Source organism: Camelus ferus, chromosome 17 (genome assembly GCF_009834535.1).
Source record: "Camelus ferus isolate YT-003-E chromosome 17, BCGSAC_Cfer_1.0, whole genome shotgun sequence".
In the NCBI taxonomy this organism is placed as follows: domain Eukaryota; kingdom Metazoa; phylum Chordata; class Mammalia; order Artiodactyla; family Camelidae; genus Camelus; species Camelus ferus.
In genome coordinates, this window is record NC_045712.1 from 47,196,610 (window position 1) to 47,216,744 (window position 20,135).

A 20,135-nucleotide genomic window follows, 5' to 3' on the forward strand; every position below is an offset into this window, starting at 1 on the left:
AAATCCATTAGAGGATATAACATAAAATCTATTTTAGATCAGAAACAAAGAAAACAACTACTATCGTTGACCACATTAACAGTTCAAAGGAGAAAAACTGATTTGGATTCTATGTTCCAGGAGACGTAACTCAAGGTACCGACGCCCCCTGAACATTTACTGTCTGAGTTCTAAGTATGTTCATTCAGCATACAAAGGCAGTGTCGCAGCCCTGGCCAGGCGCGGACCCGCTGGGATCCCTAGAGGGAAAGATACAGGATTTCATAAGGCGCAAAGCAGATTGCTTCTTCATTCTGTGACACTCCACACCCTATCACCTACCTCTGTTCTCACCCCATCTCACCCCCCACACCCCGCTATGATAATGGATTCATCAGAGGATATACATACTTTCTAAGTCCAGAGTTACTACATATATTCTTTCTATCTTGGGAGTTGCAATATTTTGCGTATTTTCTGCATCTTTAAAAACACAGGTGGCAATGGTGCAAAAAGGATCTCTTGGCACCCTGCTCTTCCAGGTGTGTTCCCTGGACCGACGGCGTCAGCAGACGTCACCTGGGAACTTCGTGGAAATGCAGGCTCTCAGGCCTGACTCACAAGGCTGGATCAGGATCTGCATTTTACAACGTTCTCTCAGTGATTCATTTAAATGATAAAGCACTGCTTTAGCACACATGGGATAAGTTCCTTGAGATTCTGCCACAAAGCTGTTTCCCTCTGGCAGAGAAAATTCGCAGTGAACTTGTTCACTCATATTCAGTGCTAGCCAAAGAGAAGGTGGTCCATGCCTCCCCGGGCTGACCCGGGCTCCCCTGACGGGGAGGTTTTTGTTCCCTTCTCCATGATACCATCTTCTGACCACTAACTCAGCTTGGGCTTTGTTGAGACTCCCCCACCTGCCCCAATTCTTTCATTCTTTGCCTGGATGCCTGTCTGGATGGGAGCTCCCACCTCGTCTCGGTTTGTTTTCAGGAATTCTGAAAGCAGAAATAGAGTGCTTACATTATTTCACTATCTTCTCCCACTGCGAGACTAGACCTCCTGAGAAAAGCACATTAATGAAGGGGAGAGGGTACAACTCAGTGGTCGAGTGTGTGCTTAACATGCATGAGGTCCTGGGTTCAATCTCCACTACCTCTATTTAAATAAATAAATAAACCTAATTACCTCCAAACAAAATAAAAGCACATCAGTTATGCACGTTATCAATACGTTATCAATACCTGTCTTGTCACCGAAACACCTCCTCCCTTCTCTCTGGCTCCACCTGAATCAAGCTCCTGGCAGCTCCTGGCAGCTATCCTCCGCCCAACATGCACAAGCATCCTCGCCTCCTGCCACCGACTGTGCGCGCCGACTCCCTCCTTGCCCCGGGCTTGGCCGTGGCAGTGGTACCCAAACCCTCCAACCTTGACCTTGCTCTGCAATTGCTTATAAAATGCCGGGGCACAGCCATACCCTCTATTAAGGAACCCTCTTTTTTCCCAGGGAGGAGTGATCCAGGCGTGAGCTGGCTCGTTCGGCTCCTGGCCTAACCTAGAGGGCTGAATCTGGCTAATTCCTGTGGAGGTGGCCATTCTCTACTTGTTACTATCATTTTTTTTTTAGGTTATATGGGAAACTTGGTGAAAAATATGAAAAGATTTGGCAGAACAAACTGTCCCGAATCCAGCGCTTCCCAACATTGGCTGCATATTAGAATATCTTGGCAAGGTTTTGTTGTTTGTTTGTTTGTTTGTTTTTAATCCTGACACCAGGCCCCAGACCAATTAAGTCCGAAACTGGCTGACTGAGACTCAGCTAATGAGTTGTTTTTCAAGCTTCTCAGGTGTTTCCAAGGTGCGGCCAAGGCCGAGAACAACTACTTCAGTCTGACAGGAGAACAAGACAGGACCCAGAAAAAGAGAAGAAATGAAAGGAATTTTCATCACTCGATTTGGCATCCACTGTTCCCGACCCTGGAACCAGCCACATGTGGCATATATTTCTGTAAAGTCAAGAAGCAAATATGAGTTCTTTTAAAAAGTTAATATTTTTTTAAGGCAGAATTATGGCTGGGACCATTGATACTTTACAGAGTTAGCAATGTGCAAAAGTTACTGGAGGATCTGAAAAGGTTTACCAAAAGCAAGTCAGCCAGATGTCCAACTAGAGTTCAGTATGGGCAGAAATGAGGGTCAGTTTCCCAGTGGCCAGCTAGCTTGCTGGGGTTTTTCCACTGCTGGGACACCAAGGTGCTTGTAAAGTAGCAAACACAGTCCCTGGACCCCTTTTGCCGTCACCCATCTGTGTGTTGTTTACAGAACATGAGGAGGTGGCTCTGAGGAGAGACCACAGACTTGTAGCAGCGCCAGCCTGACTGGTCCAGCCGTTTTATTGGTCACACACATCCAGTGGATGGGCTCCGAGACAGACTGTGTCCTTAATGGATTCCACTCTGCTGTGATTCACGTCAGAATGAGGTTCCCCGGGTAGAAATATTCACAGCCGGCAACCACATCTGGCCTCACAGCATCTTTGTTTACTCTGGGGCTTCGGGAAAAAAAAAATCTACAAAAGCGAGTTGCTTTGCCTGAAGACACTACAAATACAGGCTAAGCTTCACTCGACTGAGTCACAATGCCCTCTGGCATGTACAGTCTTTATTATGTCCTTGGCCAGACACGGGCCATACTCACGGATTCAGAGGATGCTTCTAACCTAACGCATTCGCGACCAAAGTCTCCTTCAGCACTGAGTCATCCCCTCAGAGGACTGATTCTGCTTTCCCGGAATGAGACGAGTGACTTTTCACCCAACATTTTCTTCCTCTGCTAACAACTTTCCCCCACCGAATTGCCACAGTTACTGTTTTTTTTCTTTTGCATTTAGACCAGAAAGGAAATCTGGTTCCTTTCTCTTGAAACAAAAATGCACAGCTGGCGAGCCAGCTATTTTGAGTTGGGAGTGTGCACTTCAAAGGCGGCTGCCCCAGAGTCCGGAGCCGCCAAAGCACCGTTATTCCGCCCGTTTCTTACACGCGAGACCTCAGAGCTCCCCCCCAGAAGCCAGCTCCCGGATTCTGGAGCCACACACGCAGAATGAGATTGGAGAGCAAGCGAGGCAGCAGCACCTCCAAGCCTTCCCCGACTCAGCAGGCAAGACAAGTCCGTAACAGGACACAAGGCACGTGATGTGCTCCATGCCGGGGTGGGTTTGCTGGGTGGCGGGAAGCGACGTTACTAGGGTCACAATAGGTCCAGGGGGAACCAGCTGGCTGAGATGTTCTGCGAGCAAGTTAAACAGAGACAGGAAACCGCGCGTCTGATACTGTAAAAAAAAAAAAAAAAAAAAAAAAAAAACCAAAAACCATTCGTCTTCCTGCCAGCTTGAGGCTTGCAAACCCAAGAGGCTGTTTTCGTTTAAAAGAAATTCTTCAACAATGAGAGAGGAAAGGAGGAAACCTGGTGGCTACCAGGAGCCCCGCTCTCCTCGCGCTCAGCCGCTCCGGGGAGGGCGCATGCGCACGACTGCAAAGCCTGCAGGCAGCCTGCGAGTCCGCAGGGAGCGCACACCGCGTGATGGCCTGCTTCTCTGTTTAACCGCAGAGGTTGAACTTTGAGTCACAGTGGTTTCCAGAGTCCTGGCTTCTAAGTGAATGAGATATAACTGACTCATTTACTGATCCGTCCATCCTGTAAAAAAACATAACATCTCATGCAACAGAGAGATGGAGGAAGACAAAAGAAAAGTGAAGTGGGAGCTGGAATCAAGATAAGTGGAAGAGAAACGCGGGAAAGCAGGCCAGCGGGGGTGATGCTGGTACACAAAATGCACGCCCACACACTTGCCCGAAGCACGACTTGAGCATGTCTGGTAGGTAGTTCCGGAGGGCAAAATCCAACAAAACATGATCCCCCACATTCCGGCTTTGCCTGAAGCCTTGCTTTGTAAATAAAGTTTTATTGGAACCCGGTTGCCGCCCCTTGTTGACACGCTGTCTGTGGCTAAGCTGAGCAGCTCTCTGGCCTGCGATGCCAAAAATACTGGGTAACTGGTCCTTTGTCAAAGATGGTAGCTGATGCCTGCTCTATATGCTTCAAAGGGTCCTTGAGCTCAGAAGCCAAGATGTCCTCACGAGGGCAATAATCTTCCCAAGGCAGAAGGACAAGAGAAATAATTTCTCTCGCTGACAGTACAGTTTCCTCAACAACGTGCAGTGAACATGTCACTGATTCACAGGACGGCTGCTGACAGTGTTGGAGAACACGCTGCGACACTGGTACCCAGCCAATCACTCATCTGGCTAAATCCAAAGAGAAGACGTGAATCTTGGGGAACAAGAGTAACTTATTTCCAGCCAAGATTTATTGAATACTTGCTCTGTGCCCTATGTGAATAAACTAATTTATTCTCACAAAAATCCTATTCAAAGTGAGCACAATTTTTTGTGCAGTATACTGTATATATGTATTTACATGCAGCATAATGTGTATGTGCAGTTGAACTGTAATAATTCTACATAATAAAACCAAAAAAGGGAAAAATGTAAAAAAAAAAGTGAGCACTATTTTTACCCCCATTTTTCAGAGGGGAAAACTGAGGTGAATTAGTTCACCCAAGGACAAACAGTGCATAAATGGCTAAGTTGGGATTTGAACCCAGAAAATCTCACTGGGGAGGCCAAGATTGTCTCAAAACGTGAGCATCCTGCTAGCCAGCATTTAGAAACATCATTCCTCACAAACTTGGGACTGCTCCCACTTTTGGTTGTACCACCTGCCTAGGACTTGCTGAGTGGTGAGTCTGGGTGCCGTTCTGTGACCAGTCATGTGTCCACAGCCCTGCATGGCCGTAAGACTCTTAACAAGCACACCCCCAGCCCCGAACGTGGAGGGTTGATGATATTCCCTGAAAAAGAGACAAGGTTCTCCAACACTCCTGACAAATGGTGGAGAAATGACTTTGAAATCTTGGGAAAGTTTTGCCACTCTCTGAAAACCCATTTCTTCGTCAGTAAAATGAAGAATCTGGACGAGCTAACTGCATGGGCTTCATTTCAGCATTAAAAAAAAAAAAGTTATAACTCCAAAACGACAAAGATAACAATCTTTTTGGGGGAGGGGTAATTAGGCTTTTATTTACTTACTTATTTTTAGTGGAAGTACTGAGGATTGAACCCAGGACCTTGTGCACGCTAGGCACACACTCTTCCACTGAGCTATACCCTCCCCCCTCAAGACAAAGAGAACAAGTGTTGGCCAAGATGTGGAGAAAAAGGAACCCTTGTGCACTGTTAGTGGGAATGTGAAATGGTGCAACCACTGTGGAGAACAGGATGGAGGGTCCTCAAAAAATGGAAAATAGAACTACCATATGATCCAGCAATTCCTGCTCCTGGGCCTTGGTCATGGTGCCAGCTCACCTGCACTTCAGTTAAGGAAGGGAGTGGGCACCCAGAGCTCAAGAGTCTGGAGTGGGGTCCGGGAATCTGCATCTCTAACAGGTTCTCAGGGGATGCCACCTGCTGCTGGTCTAGGCAATGCACCTGGAGAACCACTGCTCCGGGTGACAAAAACTTTCTCGATGACAATAATGTGGGCTCCCTGAGCCACACCTGAGACGGACTGGAGCCAGCCCTGCGACCCCCTACGCACCTCCTTCTGCTGGGTGAACGGTTCCCGATCACAGTGAGAGCTCAGCCCCCACACCAGCCACGCATGGAGGGATGTGCTCTGAGCCGGGCTCCAGGCCCTCGGAGAAGAGCACTCACCTTCAGAGAAGATGATGTGGTCGTTGCACTCATCGGAGCTACAGGAACACATGAAGAAAGTCTCTCCTGACCCCTTCTTTTCCTTCATGATGCACTTGGGAGAAGCCGCGTCGTCGAGAACAAAGCCATGGTAAGCGATCTTGGGGTCGTGGCAAACCGTCTCTAGTGTGATGTTCTCATCATTCTTTCTCCTGGGGTGGGGCAGAGATGGGGGTGGGTGAGCGTGGGCTCTGCACAGAGAAGCAGTCTGAGTGGTATTTCCCTCCAGCTGTTTCTTTTTTTAAAAAAAAATTTTGAGTGAAGTACGGTCAGTTACAATGTGTCAATTTCTGGTGTACAGCACAACGTCCCAGTCTTGCATATACACACATGTATTTCTTTTCATATTCTTTCCCATTATAGGTTATTACAATATTGAACACAGTTCCCTGTGCTGTACAGTAGAAACCTGTTATTTTCCCCATAGTATTTAGTATATGAAAATTTCCAACTCCCAATTTATCCTTTCGCACCCCTTCTGGTGACCATAAGTTTGTTTTCTAAATCTGTGAGTCTGTTTCTGTTTTGTATATAAATTCATTTGTGTCTTTTTTTTAAGATTCCACATGTAAGTGGTATCCTATGGTATTTTTCTCTCTTTCTGGCTTACGATTTCCAGGTCCATCCATGTTGCTGCATATGGCATTATTTTATTCTTTTTTTTTTTTAAATTGAAGTACAGTCAACTACAATGTGTCAATTTCTGGTGTACAGCACAATGTCTCAGTCGTGTGTATACATACATATATTCATTTCCATATTCTTTTCCATTATAGGATACTATAAGGTATTGAATACAATTCCCTGTGCTGTACAGTATAAACTTGTTGTTTATCTGTTTTATATATAGTATAATATAAATTATGTTATGTGTGGTGTGTGTGTCTGTGTGTGTGTGGTGAGATGGGGGGATCGGGGAGGGAGAGAGAGAGACAGGAGGGAAGGGAAGAAGGACTAAGATAAAGACATGGCTCTGCTCCCAGAGAAAGATGCAGCAGGCAGCCCATTGGAGGTTGATGTCTCGGCCAAGGCTTCTAAGGAACAGGTCGTCGTCTGATTCCCTTTTATGACAAGGGCTTCCCTCTCCTCACAGCCCACCTGTCATTTCCATGCAAGGGGACTGAGTTTGCCTCTGAAGAACAAAGCTCCTGGCATCACTGCCAGCTCCCAAAGGGTGTCAATGACTAGGAAGTGGCACATCCTGATCCTTGACACAGTTTCTATTGTAACTTTTTTTTTTTTTTGCACGGGGGAGGCAATTAGGTTTATTTATTTATCTGGTTTTTTGACGGAGGTACTGGGGATTGAACCCAGGACCTCGTGCATGCTAAGCATGCACTCTAGCACTTGAGCTGCACCCTCCCACCTTATTTTAACTTCTGTAATAATTTCTACCGCTATTTAATTTACATAGCTATGGTACATAATAAAGGAGTGTATGTGCATTTGAAAATGTGCAGAGTACTTGGAGCGATTACACTGGATGACTGATGGAGAGGGAAGGCACCTGAGCTGGGAGGTGACGCTTGGGGCGTGGAGACGTGTGACCTGGATCACTTACCAAAGCGGGAGAGAAAGGTCTGAAAGCCAGCCTTACCAGACGGCCACGCAGACTTCGTGCGGCTTCTCGCAGATAGCCGTGATGCTGCAGTTGCTCAGGCAGGATTTCTGGTTGTCACAGGTGGAGGCGCGCACGTCGCAGAACTTACACAGTTGCGGAAGCTTGACGGCGCCGTTATTGTCCGTGACCAGCATGTCACTGTTCACTGGGAGGGAAAAGAGGGATGTGTGACTATCCAGCTGCATAGCAGCTGCCCGTGAATTCCTGATGACCTGGTGCTTTCTCAGAGGAGGAACCCGATGTCAGGTGTGCGAATGGGGAGAAAGACGCTAGGATGCCCCTGCGCGTGCAAGGTGCAGGGAAGGCCTTGGCGGGGAGGAGGTGGCTGGGGTTGGGGAGGTTGCTCAACTTCTTGCCTTTGTCAGTGCGCATCATACGGCGTTCTTTCTACCAACGCCTCCTCCTTCAATCCAGAAACAGTCTGGGTTGGCCTACTGCATTGGATTGGGAGCACGAAACACTCGCCCTTAAGGAAATTGTAGTTTCGCTGGTGGATGGACACAGAAACAGACCAAGGCAGGGCCACCCAGAACAGAGAGAGACACAGAGGAATGGGAACCAGGCAGGCGTTGTCACCTCACAGGCAGAGGGGGTCACGTGGAGCAGAGCTGGGGCGTGTGGAATGGGGTCTGCCGGCTCGGAGGAGCCCCGGGGGTGATGTGGGACTCTGCTGTTGCTCCCCTGACCACCCCACCAGCCCCGACACAGCTGTCCAGACCTCCTTCGCAAGGGCCTGGCTCTGATGTCTCCTGGTTGCCTTGAGCGAACTCAGTTGATGATGTGTGTCTCCTGGACACACAGGGTAAGGCCTGAGGTCCTGCAGGGGACCCCCAGGAGGTTCAGCCTGAAGGTCTGTCCCGGGCCACCTCTCTGACCTCATCCATCCCGCCGCCACCCTCCAACTGACTCCTTGCTCACTGCCTTTTAGGACACACAGGCCTTTCCTGGAAGAAGCCAAGTTCCTGACTTCCTCAGGCCCTCCCCTGCCGTCACCCTTCCTGGTCTCTGGTGAAACGTCACCTCTTCCCCCCAAAGCAGCCCCCAAGGAACCAGCAGAGAGCTTTGTTCTATATTCTGCTCACACACTCTCCATCACTCCCTGGCCTCTAATCTAGCCACCAAAACTATGCTCAACCAGACCTTCTCTCCTGGTCTCCAGTTTCCTCCAGGGCCAGGAAGAGGGGCTGTCACGGAGAAGACACCCAAACGTGGGCGCTGCGTCACTGGGGACTCGCGGAGACATAAGGAATGGATGACGGAAGTTCATCTTTGGCCTCTGCACCGGGTGGGAACGGTCCAGGCCTTCTTCCCACTCGTCAGGGGGGTGTGATTATACACGCAGTAGTCAGGCACACCCATGCGTAACTGAAGACAGACTGTCTTTGGGAACATGTGCTACACACCGAAAGGTGACAGAAAAGGTGCAACACCCCTTCCCACTCCTCTCCCTCAGTGAGATCCTTTTCCTTTGGCCACGGTGGTAACCACAGGCATGAGTCTGGAGAGCAGGACAAGGCTGTTGGGTATCTGGCCAACAAACATGAACTCAGGACACTTCTCTGCTGGACTAGGAAAGGTTAGGCACCCGGACAGCAGGTGGCGCTAGACCAGACTGGCCATCAGGAGGCAGGAGGTGTGTCCCCCCCAGGGACCAGCCTCCACCAGGCCTAAGCAAATCCCCCTCGTCCTCTCGTGTGTTAAGCACCCTCCTGCCTAAAGCTGGATGCACAGTTTCAACGCCTTCCCACGGCCGCCCTGGCTCATGAATTTGAGTTTCTGTCATTGGCACTTTGCCACCCAAAGCCCTCTGTCGCCTGGGCACAGCACCTGTTTCCTGGGTCTCTAAAAATATAAACATAAATTTAAGATGTGCTTTCTTGTGGCACATTAAATATAGAAGCAAAAAATAAACCCATTCATCCCTCCTAGGCCTCAAGTTCATTTCAGGAAGTGTATTTTTAGGTAACAAACTATTTTGAAATTCTCAACGTCTCCCAGACCCAGAGCTCTAAACTTAGCTGAAAACACAGGCCACAATGCTCTCTGAATCTTGTGTTCAATCTGAGACCAACACAACAATGAGTATATATATCTATATCTTCGACAATGGTTAGATTTGGATCCATGTATGAACCAGCCAAGTTAACCCTTCAGGCTTCCCTAGAAGACATGGCAAAGCAAAAAACAAAACTGAAAACTAGGCCATGTTCTGTTTAGTTTCAGACAAACTATTTGCTGGTTAGAAAGCTTTGTTGTTCTTAAATATAAAACCAAGCCTCCATGATGTGGAATTCTGCCTTCCCGCATTTTAGGATTTTAGCCTATAATAGTGGTTATCAACTTTGGGGGCATGTTGGAATCCAATACCTAAGGAGCTTTAAAAAAAGCCGTGAAGCAGCCATCCCAACATGCTGATTTAATTGTCCTGGAGGGTGGCCTGAACACCAGGGTTTTCAGAAGCTGCCCAGATGATTCTCAAGGTGCAATCAAGGCTGAGATGCTGACTTGGAGACAGTGTGAAACAACATCACTGGCACAAAGTAAACAACAAAAAATCGCCCTCCCTCCCCCCCCGGGCGCTGCATGCACAAACACACAGATGACTTATGGGACAGTGACGGGGTAGCCCCCCAGTCAAGCTGGGAGACGTCTCCTTGTGAAGGACATGCACCTCAAGCCATGTGATGCGTGCTCTGACACCGCAGATGGAAAGGAGCTTCCCTGGGCTGGCAGATCCTCTTCTAACAGAAGCTAAAAACAAAGTGTGAGAAAAGGAGTGGAGTCAGGAGTGACGGGAGAGGGAAAAGACAGCTGTGACGGGGGCTGGACGCGGTGTGGCAGCCACAGATGTGTTGACGAGTGTAAGTGCTTTAGATCTGATGCCTGCAAAACCCAATCAGGGAAGACACAAAAAAGATAGCCAAACAGAAAAAAAAAAAAAAAAAAAAAGGAAGAAGAAAAAAGGAAGGAAGAAAGAAAGAATAAAGGAAAGAAGAAGAGAGGGGCCAGCAGGCTACATGATTCCGGGACCCCTCCGATGACCCCTCCGATGGCAGCCGGACACACGGGTGCACAGCCTTGCTGCCCGACGGTGAGGCCGGAGCGAGAAATCGCTCCACCAGATTCTGGGGAAAAGGCAAAAGGCCAACTTCACTTCATAGTTGGAGGCACAGGCATGTGGAGAGAGGAGGCGGCGTGCAACGGGAGCGTGTACATATTAAGCACCCACTGTATGCAAGTTAACCCAGCCAGGGGGGCCTCATTTTTTCCTTCGTTAAAGCAAAAACTACCACAGCCAAGGTGAGCAAACTTTTGCGCTTGATCAGCTCTTTAATTTGAATTTGAAAAATTCAAAAGCCTTTACACAGGCTTACACTCCCATTCCCCCAGCCCCGCCAGCCACTCCCTGCGAGCTGACCTCAGGAGGCTCCCCACCTGGTCAATTTTGCCAGCAACTCACATCCCTCCGCTTGAGGCCAGTGCTGCCCTCCGCTTGAGGCCAGTGCTGTCCTCGGCGAACACGTGCATTGGTGGGAAAGCCCCCTCCACCTTTGTTGGGGAGGGGTCACCTAATTCTGATAAAAGCGTTCTGAGCCCCCTCTAGGGTGAGGGGCAGAGAGAAATGCATACACACCTGTGCTCATCCATCCAGCGGGCTGGCTCACAGATTCCCTGATGGCCCCTGAGCCCCAGGCAAAGAATCCCATCGCAGAGCCCACTGAGGACCTGCAGGACAGCTCTCACCTGATCAGAGTGGGGCGCAGGGCCGGCCAGCGGGGCGGAGGGTGGAGATGGTCATTCATTCCATGTACAACTGCCTCTGTGCAGCCCCAGAGGTTACTGTCGTGATCTCAAGAAGCAAACAACACTTATGTCTCACACTTAATGCTTGTGAGGTCAAAGGAGTGAAGATACGTGTGCCTAGTCAGGGATGAAGTTGTTACTTCAAGCAACAACACAGCGAAAGCCTCCTGATTAACTCTACAGCAAACCCTACCGACTTGCAAATTCCTTCCAGTGCTGGTCTGAGAACGCTGCTCCCCAGTGTCTTCAGTTAAGATCCTCTCATATGAAGGTGTATTTTACGAACTAGGGACCCTCTGGGAGCAGCCCGCTGCCTCAGAGGATTTTCTCCCCAGAGTAGGTACATTAGCTCGTCATCACGTGCTCCAGAATGAGACGCTCTCTCGCCTAGAAAGCCAGCCGGCGAAGGAAGTGGGCAGGGACTGCCTGTTCTCATTCCGCATATGACAGGGTCATGTGGCCCATCACACTTCCTTCTCTTCAAACAGACCCAGGGTAAGAGCAAGCCCTTCAGTCTAAATCATACCGCCTTCCTCATTTGAGGGCTCGTTTCCCCCAAACTCGCTGCCTAGAGACAGGTCCCAGGTCTTGAGAAGATGAACCAAGGACGTGTTCAGTTGTGTCTATTTCTGGAACAGGGCTGTCGCCCTTGAAAGTCAATGAGGAGCAGCCGGGTAAGGTTCAGCCTTACTCCAGATAAATCGGATGGATCTTGCATGCAGCCTGTCAGTCCGTACCTTTGGAGTGGTGTCTACATGAGCTGAACTATTAGGTGAAACCTCAAAATTCCAGAAATAGCCCCAGACACTTTGCCAGGAAGGCACTGGCCTGTCTTTGAATTCACGCATCCGTCTGCCGTCACTGTGTGGTACGTTTCGGGGGCACTTAGGACTGCATTTATTCCACAAAAGCCTGTGGATGTCTTGCTTATAGTGCGATGTCCTTCACAGCAGGATCCTTAAAGCTGATATAACCAAGTGCAGCATCTCAAAGAGGAACGCATGGCGACTGGTGGACAGAACTCACTGGGACTCAGGACACGGCTCCTTGGACATTAACAAGCACAGAAAGCCCCTGGGAATATGGGCTCTGTGTGTGTGTGTGTGTGTGTGTGTGTGTGTGTGTGTGTGTGTGTGTGTGTGTGTGTGTGTATTGGCTCATACACTTGTGAGGCGGGCAAGTCGGAAATTTCTAGGGCTGGTTGGCAGGTGGAAATTGAGGCAGGAATCAATGGTGCAGTTTTGAGGCAGAATTCCTTCTCTGGGAAACCGCAATTTCTGCTTGGGAGGCCTTCCAATGGATTGGATGAGGATAATCTACTTTTCTGAAAGTCAGCTGACTGTAGTTGTTGATTCTCTGCCACGTACGTTCACGGCGGCACCCGGATTCGTGCCTGATGAAAGACCGGGGCACTCAGAGCCGAGCCCAGCGCTCACAGGTACCATCGGGGTAGGATTGCGCCTCTGTTCACGCTCAGAGCAGGACGTCTGGGGAGAACCCCGCGTATGGCTGGCTGTGATGGCCCTTCCTCCACTCTTTCCGGGTCGAGCAAAATCAAGCACCCCCCCCCCCAGGCACATCTCATCTTCCAGTTATTTCCATCTGCTCTTTTCTTCAGCCTGGCCTCGTAAATGATCATGGGCCCAGAGGCTCTGATCACCACATGGGCTCAGAGCAGAAGGACTTGTTCTCTGAAAGGTTTTTCATTTGCAGTTGGCATTTCAGAGTCGGACACAGTGACACCCACCTGGCAGCCGGCCGCTGGGGTCTGTGGTGCTGGCACAGGCGCCCGGGGCCCCCACGACCAGGTGGGATGAGTCTGCTGGCCTCTCACAAGCACCCTCCCGCCCTGGACAAAGCAGCGAGTCAAACCACCTCGTGAGACCCTTCACGAAAGAAAGGCTTTCTTTCAGACAGGCTTTCATGAGCAAGTCAGAAACTTTGGCCAATGGCTGTAACCAAACAGATGAACAAAACAGATCTCGTGATTAAGTCGAAGACAGTTTAGGAAGATTTCCCCTCTCTGAACATCTATTGATTGCATCCTCAGAACTTCTAACACAAGGCAAAACCTTATTTTTTAGTTTTACTATTGTATTTTAACCCTCATCCCCTAAGTAATTATAGGTTATATTGAAAGCTGGAGAGGAGGGGCAGTCCCTCCCTAAAACAACCGTCACCCAAGGCCACCAGGATCATCAGTACTGGAGAAACCACTAAGATAACTGGGAGGCCAGAGTGTGCACAGGAAAGAAACCAAGACACTGGCCTGAAGGCATCCTTTTTTTTTTTCTTTCATGCAAATATTTTTGCAATAATAATACTCTTTAAAAACCTTCCAGGCATGACCTCATCTATACCCTAAAATCTCTTTGAAATGGCAGGGAAATCATTCTTAGTGGTGGTCAAAAACCTAGTAAGAAAAGACAGATATCTGTCCACATTGAAACTGCCAACCACGTGGTCAACCATTAGGGATTTATCAGGTCTCTGTAATATTCTCCACACAGCAAGAGACGTAAAACAAGTATTGGGTGGGTCCCTGCCCTCCAGGGGCTTGCATTCTAGATCAAGAGGCAAGATTGTCAAATGCTCCCAACTTGCTGTCTGTGCAAGCATGAGGTCAGAAAAAGTTAGAGTGCTGAACCAGGAGTACTCAGGTTCATGGGGGAGTTTGTCCTTGAAGGATGGGTGGTTTGGAGAGGCACAGGACAGACAGGCTCTCTGGGTGGGGAACGGAGCTCAGACCAGGAGACGTCGAGCAGAACCAGGGATCCCGACCTTCTAGGGGCTGGATCTCTGAAGACAGAGAATCATTCAACACACATGCATCCTCTGTGTTCCAGACAGAACGGTGGAGAGGTACACGGATGTCCCAGGTGTGGACACTGTTCATAGGATGGCTCAGCCAGAACTGGATTCACAAGAGGCAGGAACAGGACCCCACTCTGGCAGCCTGGTCTCGTAACAGGAATATTCTATTCTAAAAATTCCCTGAAGAAACTCAACGGCTGGTTTAAAAACTAAAACTCAAGGGCTGGAGAATAAACCACTGATTCCGGATGGTTGTAGATCACCTTAATAAAGCACCAACCTAAATTCATTGTTATGTAGGTAACTGTGAATGAACTGGAGAGGGGGTATGTGTATGTGAGTCTTTGACTTGTTCAACTGAAGAAATGTAACTTTGAGGCTTTCTTTCTTTCTGTTTTCTTTATTTTTTAAGCTTTTTTGGCTCATAAGTTTAACAGTTCACTATGAATGGTTTTAAGAAAACCGTATAAATGTAAATTTGTATTCACCAAACAAGTAAATTAAGAGATTGAGGGATATTTGGAAGGAATTAATTCCATAGAGTACTTTAAGTTGAAAACTTGATTGTGCCTTTAAACTAGGATTTTTAAATTTTGATTTACAAGGAAATTGTAAAGGAGCTCTATATAGTATAAAACCAGCGGCAGCTGAATGGAAAAGTAATTGGCTTTTTCCAGGGACAAACATGAAACGACTGAACTGGAGTTTCAACTGCAGCCTTCCCTATTTAACACCCCCCTGCCCCAGTAACGCCAAATAACCCCCAAACATGCACGCTCTGTTTTCTTGCTTATCCTTGAATTTTTTGGATCATTTAAGGAATGAAGTGTAGTTTGCGTTTTGACTGAATTTGACTTTTTTTGCCTTTGATATATATCCCAGAATCAGGTCACATATCAGGTGACAAAACTCAAACATTTAAAATGACTCTTGCAGGTGGAAATACTCTTCTGCTGCCAAAGGCCAAGTGTCAGACACCAGCACCGCTGTCACATCCGAAGAGCTGGAAACCTTGCCTGTCTCTCAGCCCCCTTCCTTCTTTAATCGGGATCTCAAGGATCAACACCCTTCTGAGAGCTGGGCAGAGGTGAGTGGCTGGCGACAAATACCACCGCCCACACTGCCAATTTTAGGTTATCACTGAAAAAGCTGATTTCAACAGAGCCTGCATCTGGCAAATCCTAACCGTGGCATCTTTGAAACGAGCCCCAAATCAAGAGCAAGTAGGGGCTGGGGCTGAGGAAAAGAGGAAATAAGGTGAAAAAAAAAAAGTCAAGCCACATCCATGCAGGTGGGGCATCAAGTGAAGGAGTGGACCGTGGCACTATCTCACAGACCAACAAAACCATCACCATCTTGCCAGCAAGTGCGTTCAGGTTGGCCCTTCACATAAAGTAACAGTAACTGAGAAAACAATTCTCCCTCCGTCTTCGGTATGACTTGGATGGTATACTGTAGCAACCAGGAGAATAACCCAGAGATTATTGAAAATAAAAGACGATTAACGAACTCTCTTAGTGACAGTCAAAACAAGGCTGGTAAATAGTCTGATAGCGGCAGGATAATGAGCCCACGATTTATGAAGCGCAATCGTGTGCCAATTCCGCTAAAATCGTCTGTTACTCACCGGAAAAATTAGCCAGCAGAAACAAACACGCCTCATTTATCTGCTCTGAAAGAGCCTTCAAATTAGCCCTTTATGGAAAGGTTGGGCAGGATAGGGCATGGTTCTTTTTTCAAGATGCTTGCCATCTTATAGGAAATAAAGGAACACATACAAAAATGATTTTTTTTTCTCAAAAGAACTCTGGACATGGAAAAGGTCTACCTGAAGATGCCCTTTTTCAGTAAGGTACTCATTCAGGGTTCAAACACTGCTTTAACTCACAGTGCTCAGGCCGCTGAACACAACACGGCAAAACGAACTCAAAATCCAGTAAGAAGGGCTTTTTTTTTTTTTTTTTTTTTTAAGGTAGCAGCTATTAGAGAATCAGAAAAATAGGCACGTGGAATGAAATGTTGGCTTCAACTGAGCAAGAAGTTTGGTCTGAATATCAGTTTCCGGTGAGATCGGGCTTGTCAATTATTAATCTCTCTGCGGAGGCTTTTCCCCACCTGTCTTTCCAAATCTGCCACAGCATCCGCACGCATGCACCGTGCCGGAAAGGTTTTTCAATTACAGTTTAAGGAAGGATGTGAAGATGACGGTCCAAGCAGAAGATTCCCATATTTGTGATCTGGAAAAGGGCTGGAAATACTCCTGCACTCAAGGGAGATACTCCGTTAAATGGTGAGTCCAAAAAGCTTGGTTTCTGGCCACCAAGTAACCCGGGTGGGGACCAGGATGAGAGATGCTGCGGGGGTGGACAGGGGCGAGGGCGGGCCCACAGGTGTATTCTGCTTGGCTTAAACTCTTTTCAAAATGTGAGCCAAGTTTTCCAATTAGGATATTTCACACGAAAAGCTGGATTTCCAACTCCACTTAAGAAAATAAAATATTTGGCAACTGTGTCATTATCCCATGACAACAGTTAGCTGGAGGTGAGGGGTGGTGGCACAAGCACCCCTACGTTTGCCCCATCCCTGTCACTCCCCGCTGCCCTGGGCCCCGCGGCCATCTGAATGTTTACCATTAATGAGTATTTGACACATCTATTCGATTGTCTTTTCCAACTTTAGAGGTTCAGTTGGACTGTAAAAACTCGTGATTCACTAGTCTGGATATTTTTCCAATATGCATTTGCTTCTTGAATACGCATACTCAAACTTAGGTTCAAGAAAAAGGAAAACTTTCTACTTTAGAAATCAGATCTGCATAGGATGATGATAATGATAATGATGATGATGATAATAATAAAAATAATAATAAAATGAGGGTTTGACACACACAGATGGGAAGGCAATGAGGCACCTTAAGATTATGGAATTCTAACCGGCTGAAATAAGGTTCCGTGGCTTGCTTTCTCAGGGACACTTGAATTCACAGCTGATGAGAGAACTGGAGAAAAATACTAGCAACATTTTACTAGGTTTTTAAAGCACCTAGGCAAGACGGGTTCTGTGCCACTGAGATACATGGGAAGCAATATTCCTTAACTTCTCCTTGAGGCCACTGACTCACGTAAAACTTCAGGATGGTCTACTATCCGAGTGGTCCTGGAGGGGAATTCCCAGCCAGCCGCAGGGAAGGTTCTGGACAGACAGTGAGCTCCCAGGTAATTACTCAGCCCTCCTCTGAACAAAGACTGGGCTGAACCCCATGCTCTTTAAGACCCGTTTCATTTCGGAAAATATTCTCAATTCCAATTCCACCGCCGCCCAAAGTCATGAAAGCTGAATAATTCAGACCCGTCCCAGCCCTGACCTGGCAGCCCAAGTTAAACAGGAGATGCTATGCTGCAGTTTGTAAGAAAACGATTCGATTTTTTTTTTCTCTACTTACTGAGAAATCCACTCTTTGCAGCTTCCCAGCATGCTGTTTAAGTACCACCCCACCCCCGACCCGTGAACACCCAGATTTAAACCCAATCACTGCAGTTGACCAGTCTTGCAAGAACAAAACAGTGTCATCTGTGCCTCACGAGGTAGGAAGGAAGGAAAATTATGTCAGGTGACGGAGGGTCACTTTCCATTCAGACCCTAGAGGCATTTCCTCTAACTTCACGGGGCGTGTGGAGGAAATTCTGATTTAGAGCAGAGATTTTTACTGTAGCCATGGAAAGCAATGACTTTCCACATTAGACACATGTGTGTTGACTCCAAAGCCATTCTCTGGGCTCAGGTGAATGTAATAACGACAGTAATGTTAGCAGGTATGGTTACACAAAAGCATCCTTTCGCTCCGTCGATGCCTGGATGATGTGTCATGACAAACGGTCATGAAAGATGGGTTGGGTGGTTCTCATTCTCCAGAGGAGAGAATGTTTAAGGAACTCGCCGAGGTTGGCAGGCGGAGGCTGTAGGCTCCGTGAGGGCAGGACTGTTCTGTCTGTTCTGTTCCGGGACGGACAGCCTCAGCCCAGGGCTGGCCACATTAAAATAGGAGCTCAATAAATGCCTGCCCACCTCGGCAGAGGCCACAACTCAGAATCAAGCTCCTGCCATCTATTTACGGTGGGTTCTCCCCAAAATGCAAACTAAGGGAAAGAAATACAGTCAATTTTAAGGAAATGGAAGTAGAAAGCATGCAGAGTGTGGTCTCAGCCTCATGTCAACAGGGATCCATTTCCAGAAGGGCTGGGAGAGGCTCTGACTGGGCTAGCAGCAGCCCAGCCACCTTCTTCTCGTTGGCATCAGATGACGGACAAAAAGGCATGCTCAGATTCACTCTGGTGTCTAAGACAACACCGCACGCTCTGAAACCTCCCCCTTCACTGCTGGTTCAAGCGGAGGAAGTGGAACAAAAGAGAAGCAAGTGTCAAGCTTTGTTCGGGCTTCAAGAAAGGACAACAAAGGGTAGGAAATCTGAAACGAAATCTGAGAATCTGCCCTTAGACGGGGCAGCTGTGCGTGTTTTGTCCCAGCGTGGTGGGAGGAGAGAGGGAGATGGTCTCTGCCCTTCCTGGACATCACTCAGGGCTGTCAGGACCTCACTGTTACTTGCAGGAGGCAGCCCAGAGGGCTCCGGGGAGCTCAGTCGTTGTGAGCGGTATGATGCCGTCTTCTGAGGAGTGAAAAGTCAGTGGCGCTCCCGCGGGCCTGACAGCCCCACTAACGCCGGCAAGAGAAAGCGGCGTTCGCAGGATGCAGCTGCCTGCTTGTCAACAGGCTGCGGCAGCGTCACGACAGATCCCAGCCGTCTTTTTAATCCAGAAAAACGAGAACCGCAAAGTCCCGGAGTTGCGCGCCTTCTCGCTTTGTACTGGAATCCAGCCGGCCGCCTCCACCGATGAGCAGCGGTCACATGAGCAAACTGAAATTCCATTCCCCACTGGGGCCAAGGGTGGAATACTTTAACTTCAGCTTTGAAAGGTTCTGTATTACCTGCCACTAGGAAGTCAAACTACAACACTTTCTGGTTCTTTTTTATGCGTTTTTTTTTTTAGGGGGGAGGTAATTATGTGTATCAATTTATTTCTTTTAATGGAGGTACTGGAGATTGAACCCAGGACCTCGTGCATGTTAGGCATGCACTCTACCATGGAGCTATACCCTCCCCCACTTTTTTTTTTTTTTTAGTGGGGGGAGGTAATTAGGTTTACTTAGTATTTATTTATTCTTAGAGGAGGTACTGGGGACTGAACCCAGGACCTCATGCATGCTGGGCATGACTCTATCACTGAGCTATACCCTCCTCCGCTTTCTGGTTCTTAAGAAGACTTCTTGGGCAAGTTCTTCAAGGCAGCGAACTTTTGCCCCCTCCCCTCCACTCAAATAATCTTATTCATAAAACCTCCCCAGCGATGGAGGGAAGGCCAAGATGTGTAAGAACGCTGATGGCCCCGGAGGTGATCGAGAAAGCACATTCTGACTCTGCATTTCTGTCTCTTACCCATCTCAGGCTAATATTTTTACCAACACCAATGGGGGTGCAGACCGGCTCCGTTTCTTTGGAGTCCAACGTAAAAGAGATGTGTGTCTATCCCTTGTAAAAAGAGGGAAGCAAAGATGAGAGACAGGGGTGGGGGTGGGCTTTGCAATGGCTTTAAGATGTCATGCCCCTATTTACAATGTGCCAGCAACTCGAGCATTAAGCCTAAGCTACATGGGCTGGTATTCAGGGCTCCCAGAACCTGACTCCCTTGCTGCTGAACAAACCCCTGGTCAGAAACCCTTTGGTATGTTAACTCCTTCAGCCTTCCCCACCCCCAGCATTTCTACCTCCCCACAGGATCTAACCTCGCAAGGCCAAGGGACCACCCCCAAGGGGGCCCGCCCAGGCCCCAGGAAGAGTTCAGCATCTCTGCCAGCAGCCTGAGGTTGACTGTGACCAGGAGAAGGACTCAGAGCATGGCCTCTCCAAGGATGTCCAGTGCCCGGCGCTGTCCACAAGCAGAGGCCCCAGGGCGGTTAGCAGGCTGATGGCCCATGGGGCTGCGGTCAGGAGAGCTGGAGCCCAGCCTCTGTGTGGTCGGTAGGCATACATCGCAGGCAGGCATCTTT

At 48.4% G+C, this 20,135-nt stretch overlaps 1 protein-coding gene across 2 annotated transcripts in view; it reads right to left on the reverse strand.

Annotated features, from left to right (window-relative positions):
* Positions 1–20,135, reverse strand: part of TGFBR2 (transforming growth factor beta receptor 2) — a 54,834-nt gene that overhangs the window by 21,831 nt on the left and 12,868 nt on the right. For both annotated transcript variants that reach the window (XM_032459375.1, XM_032459374.1), the window contains exons 2-3: positions 7,392–7,560; positions 5,756–5,946 (exon numbers count right to left, since the gene is read on the reverse strand). In XM_032459375.1, the coding sequence (XP_032315266.1) occupies positions 5,756–5,946; positions 7,392–7,560 (360 nt within the window). The remainder of the gene's footprint in view (positions 1–5,755; positions 5,947–7,391; positions 7,561–20,135) is intronic.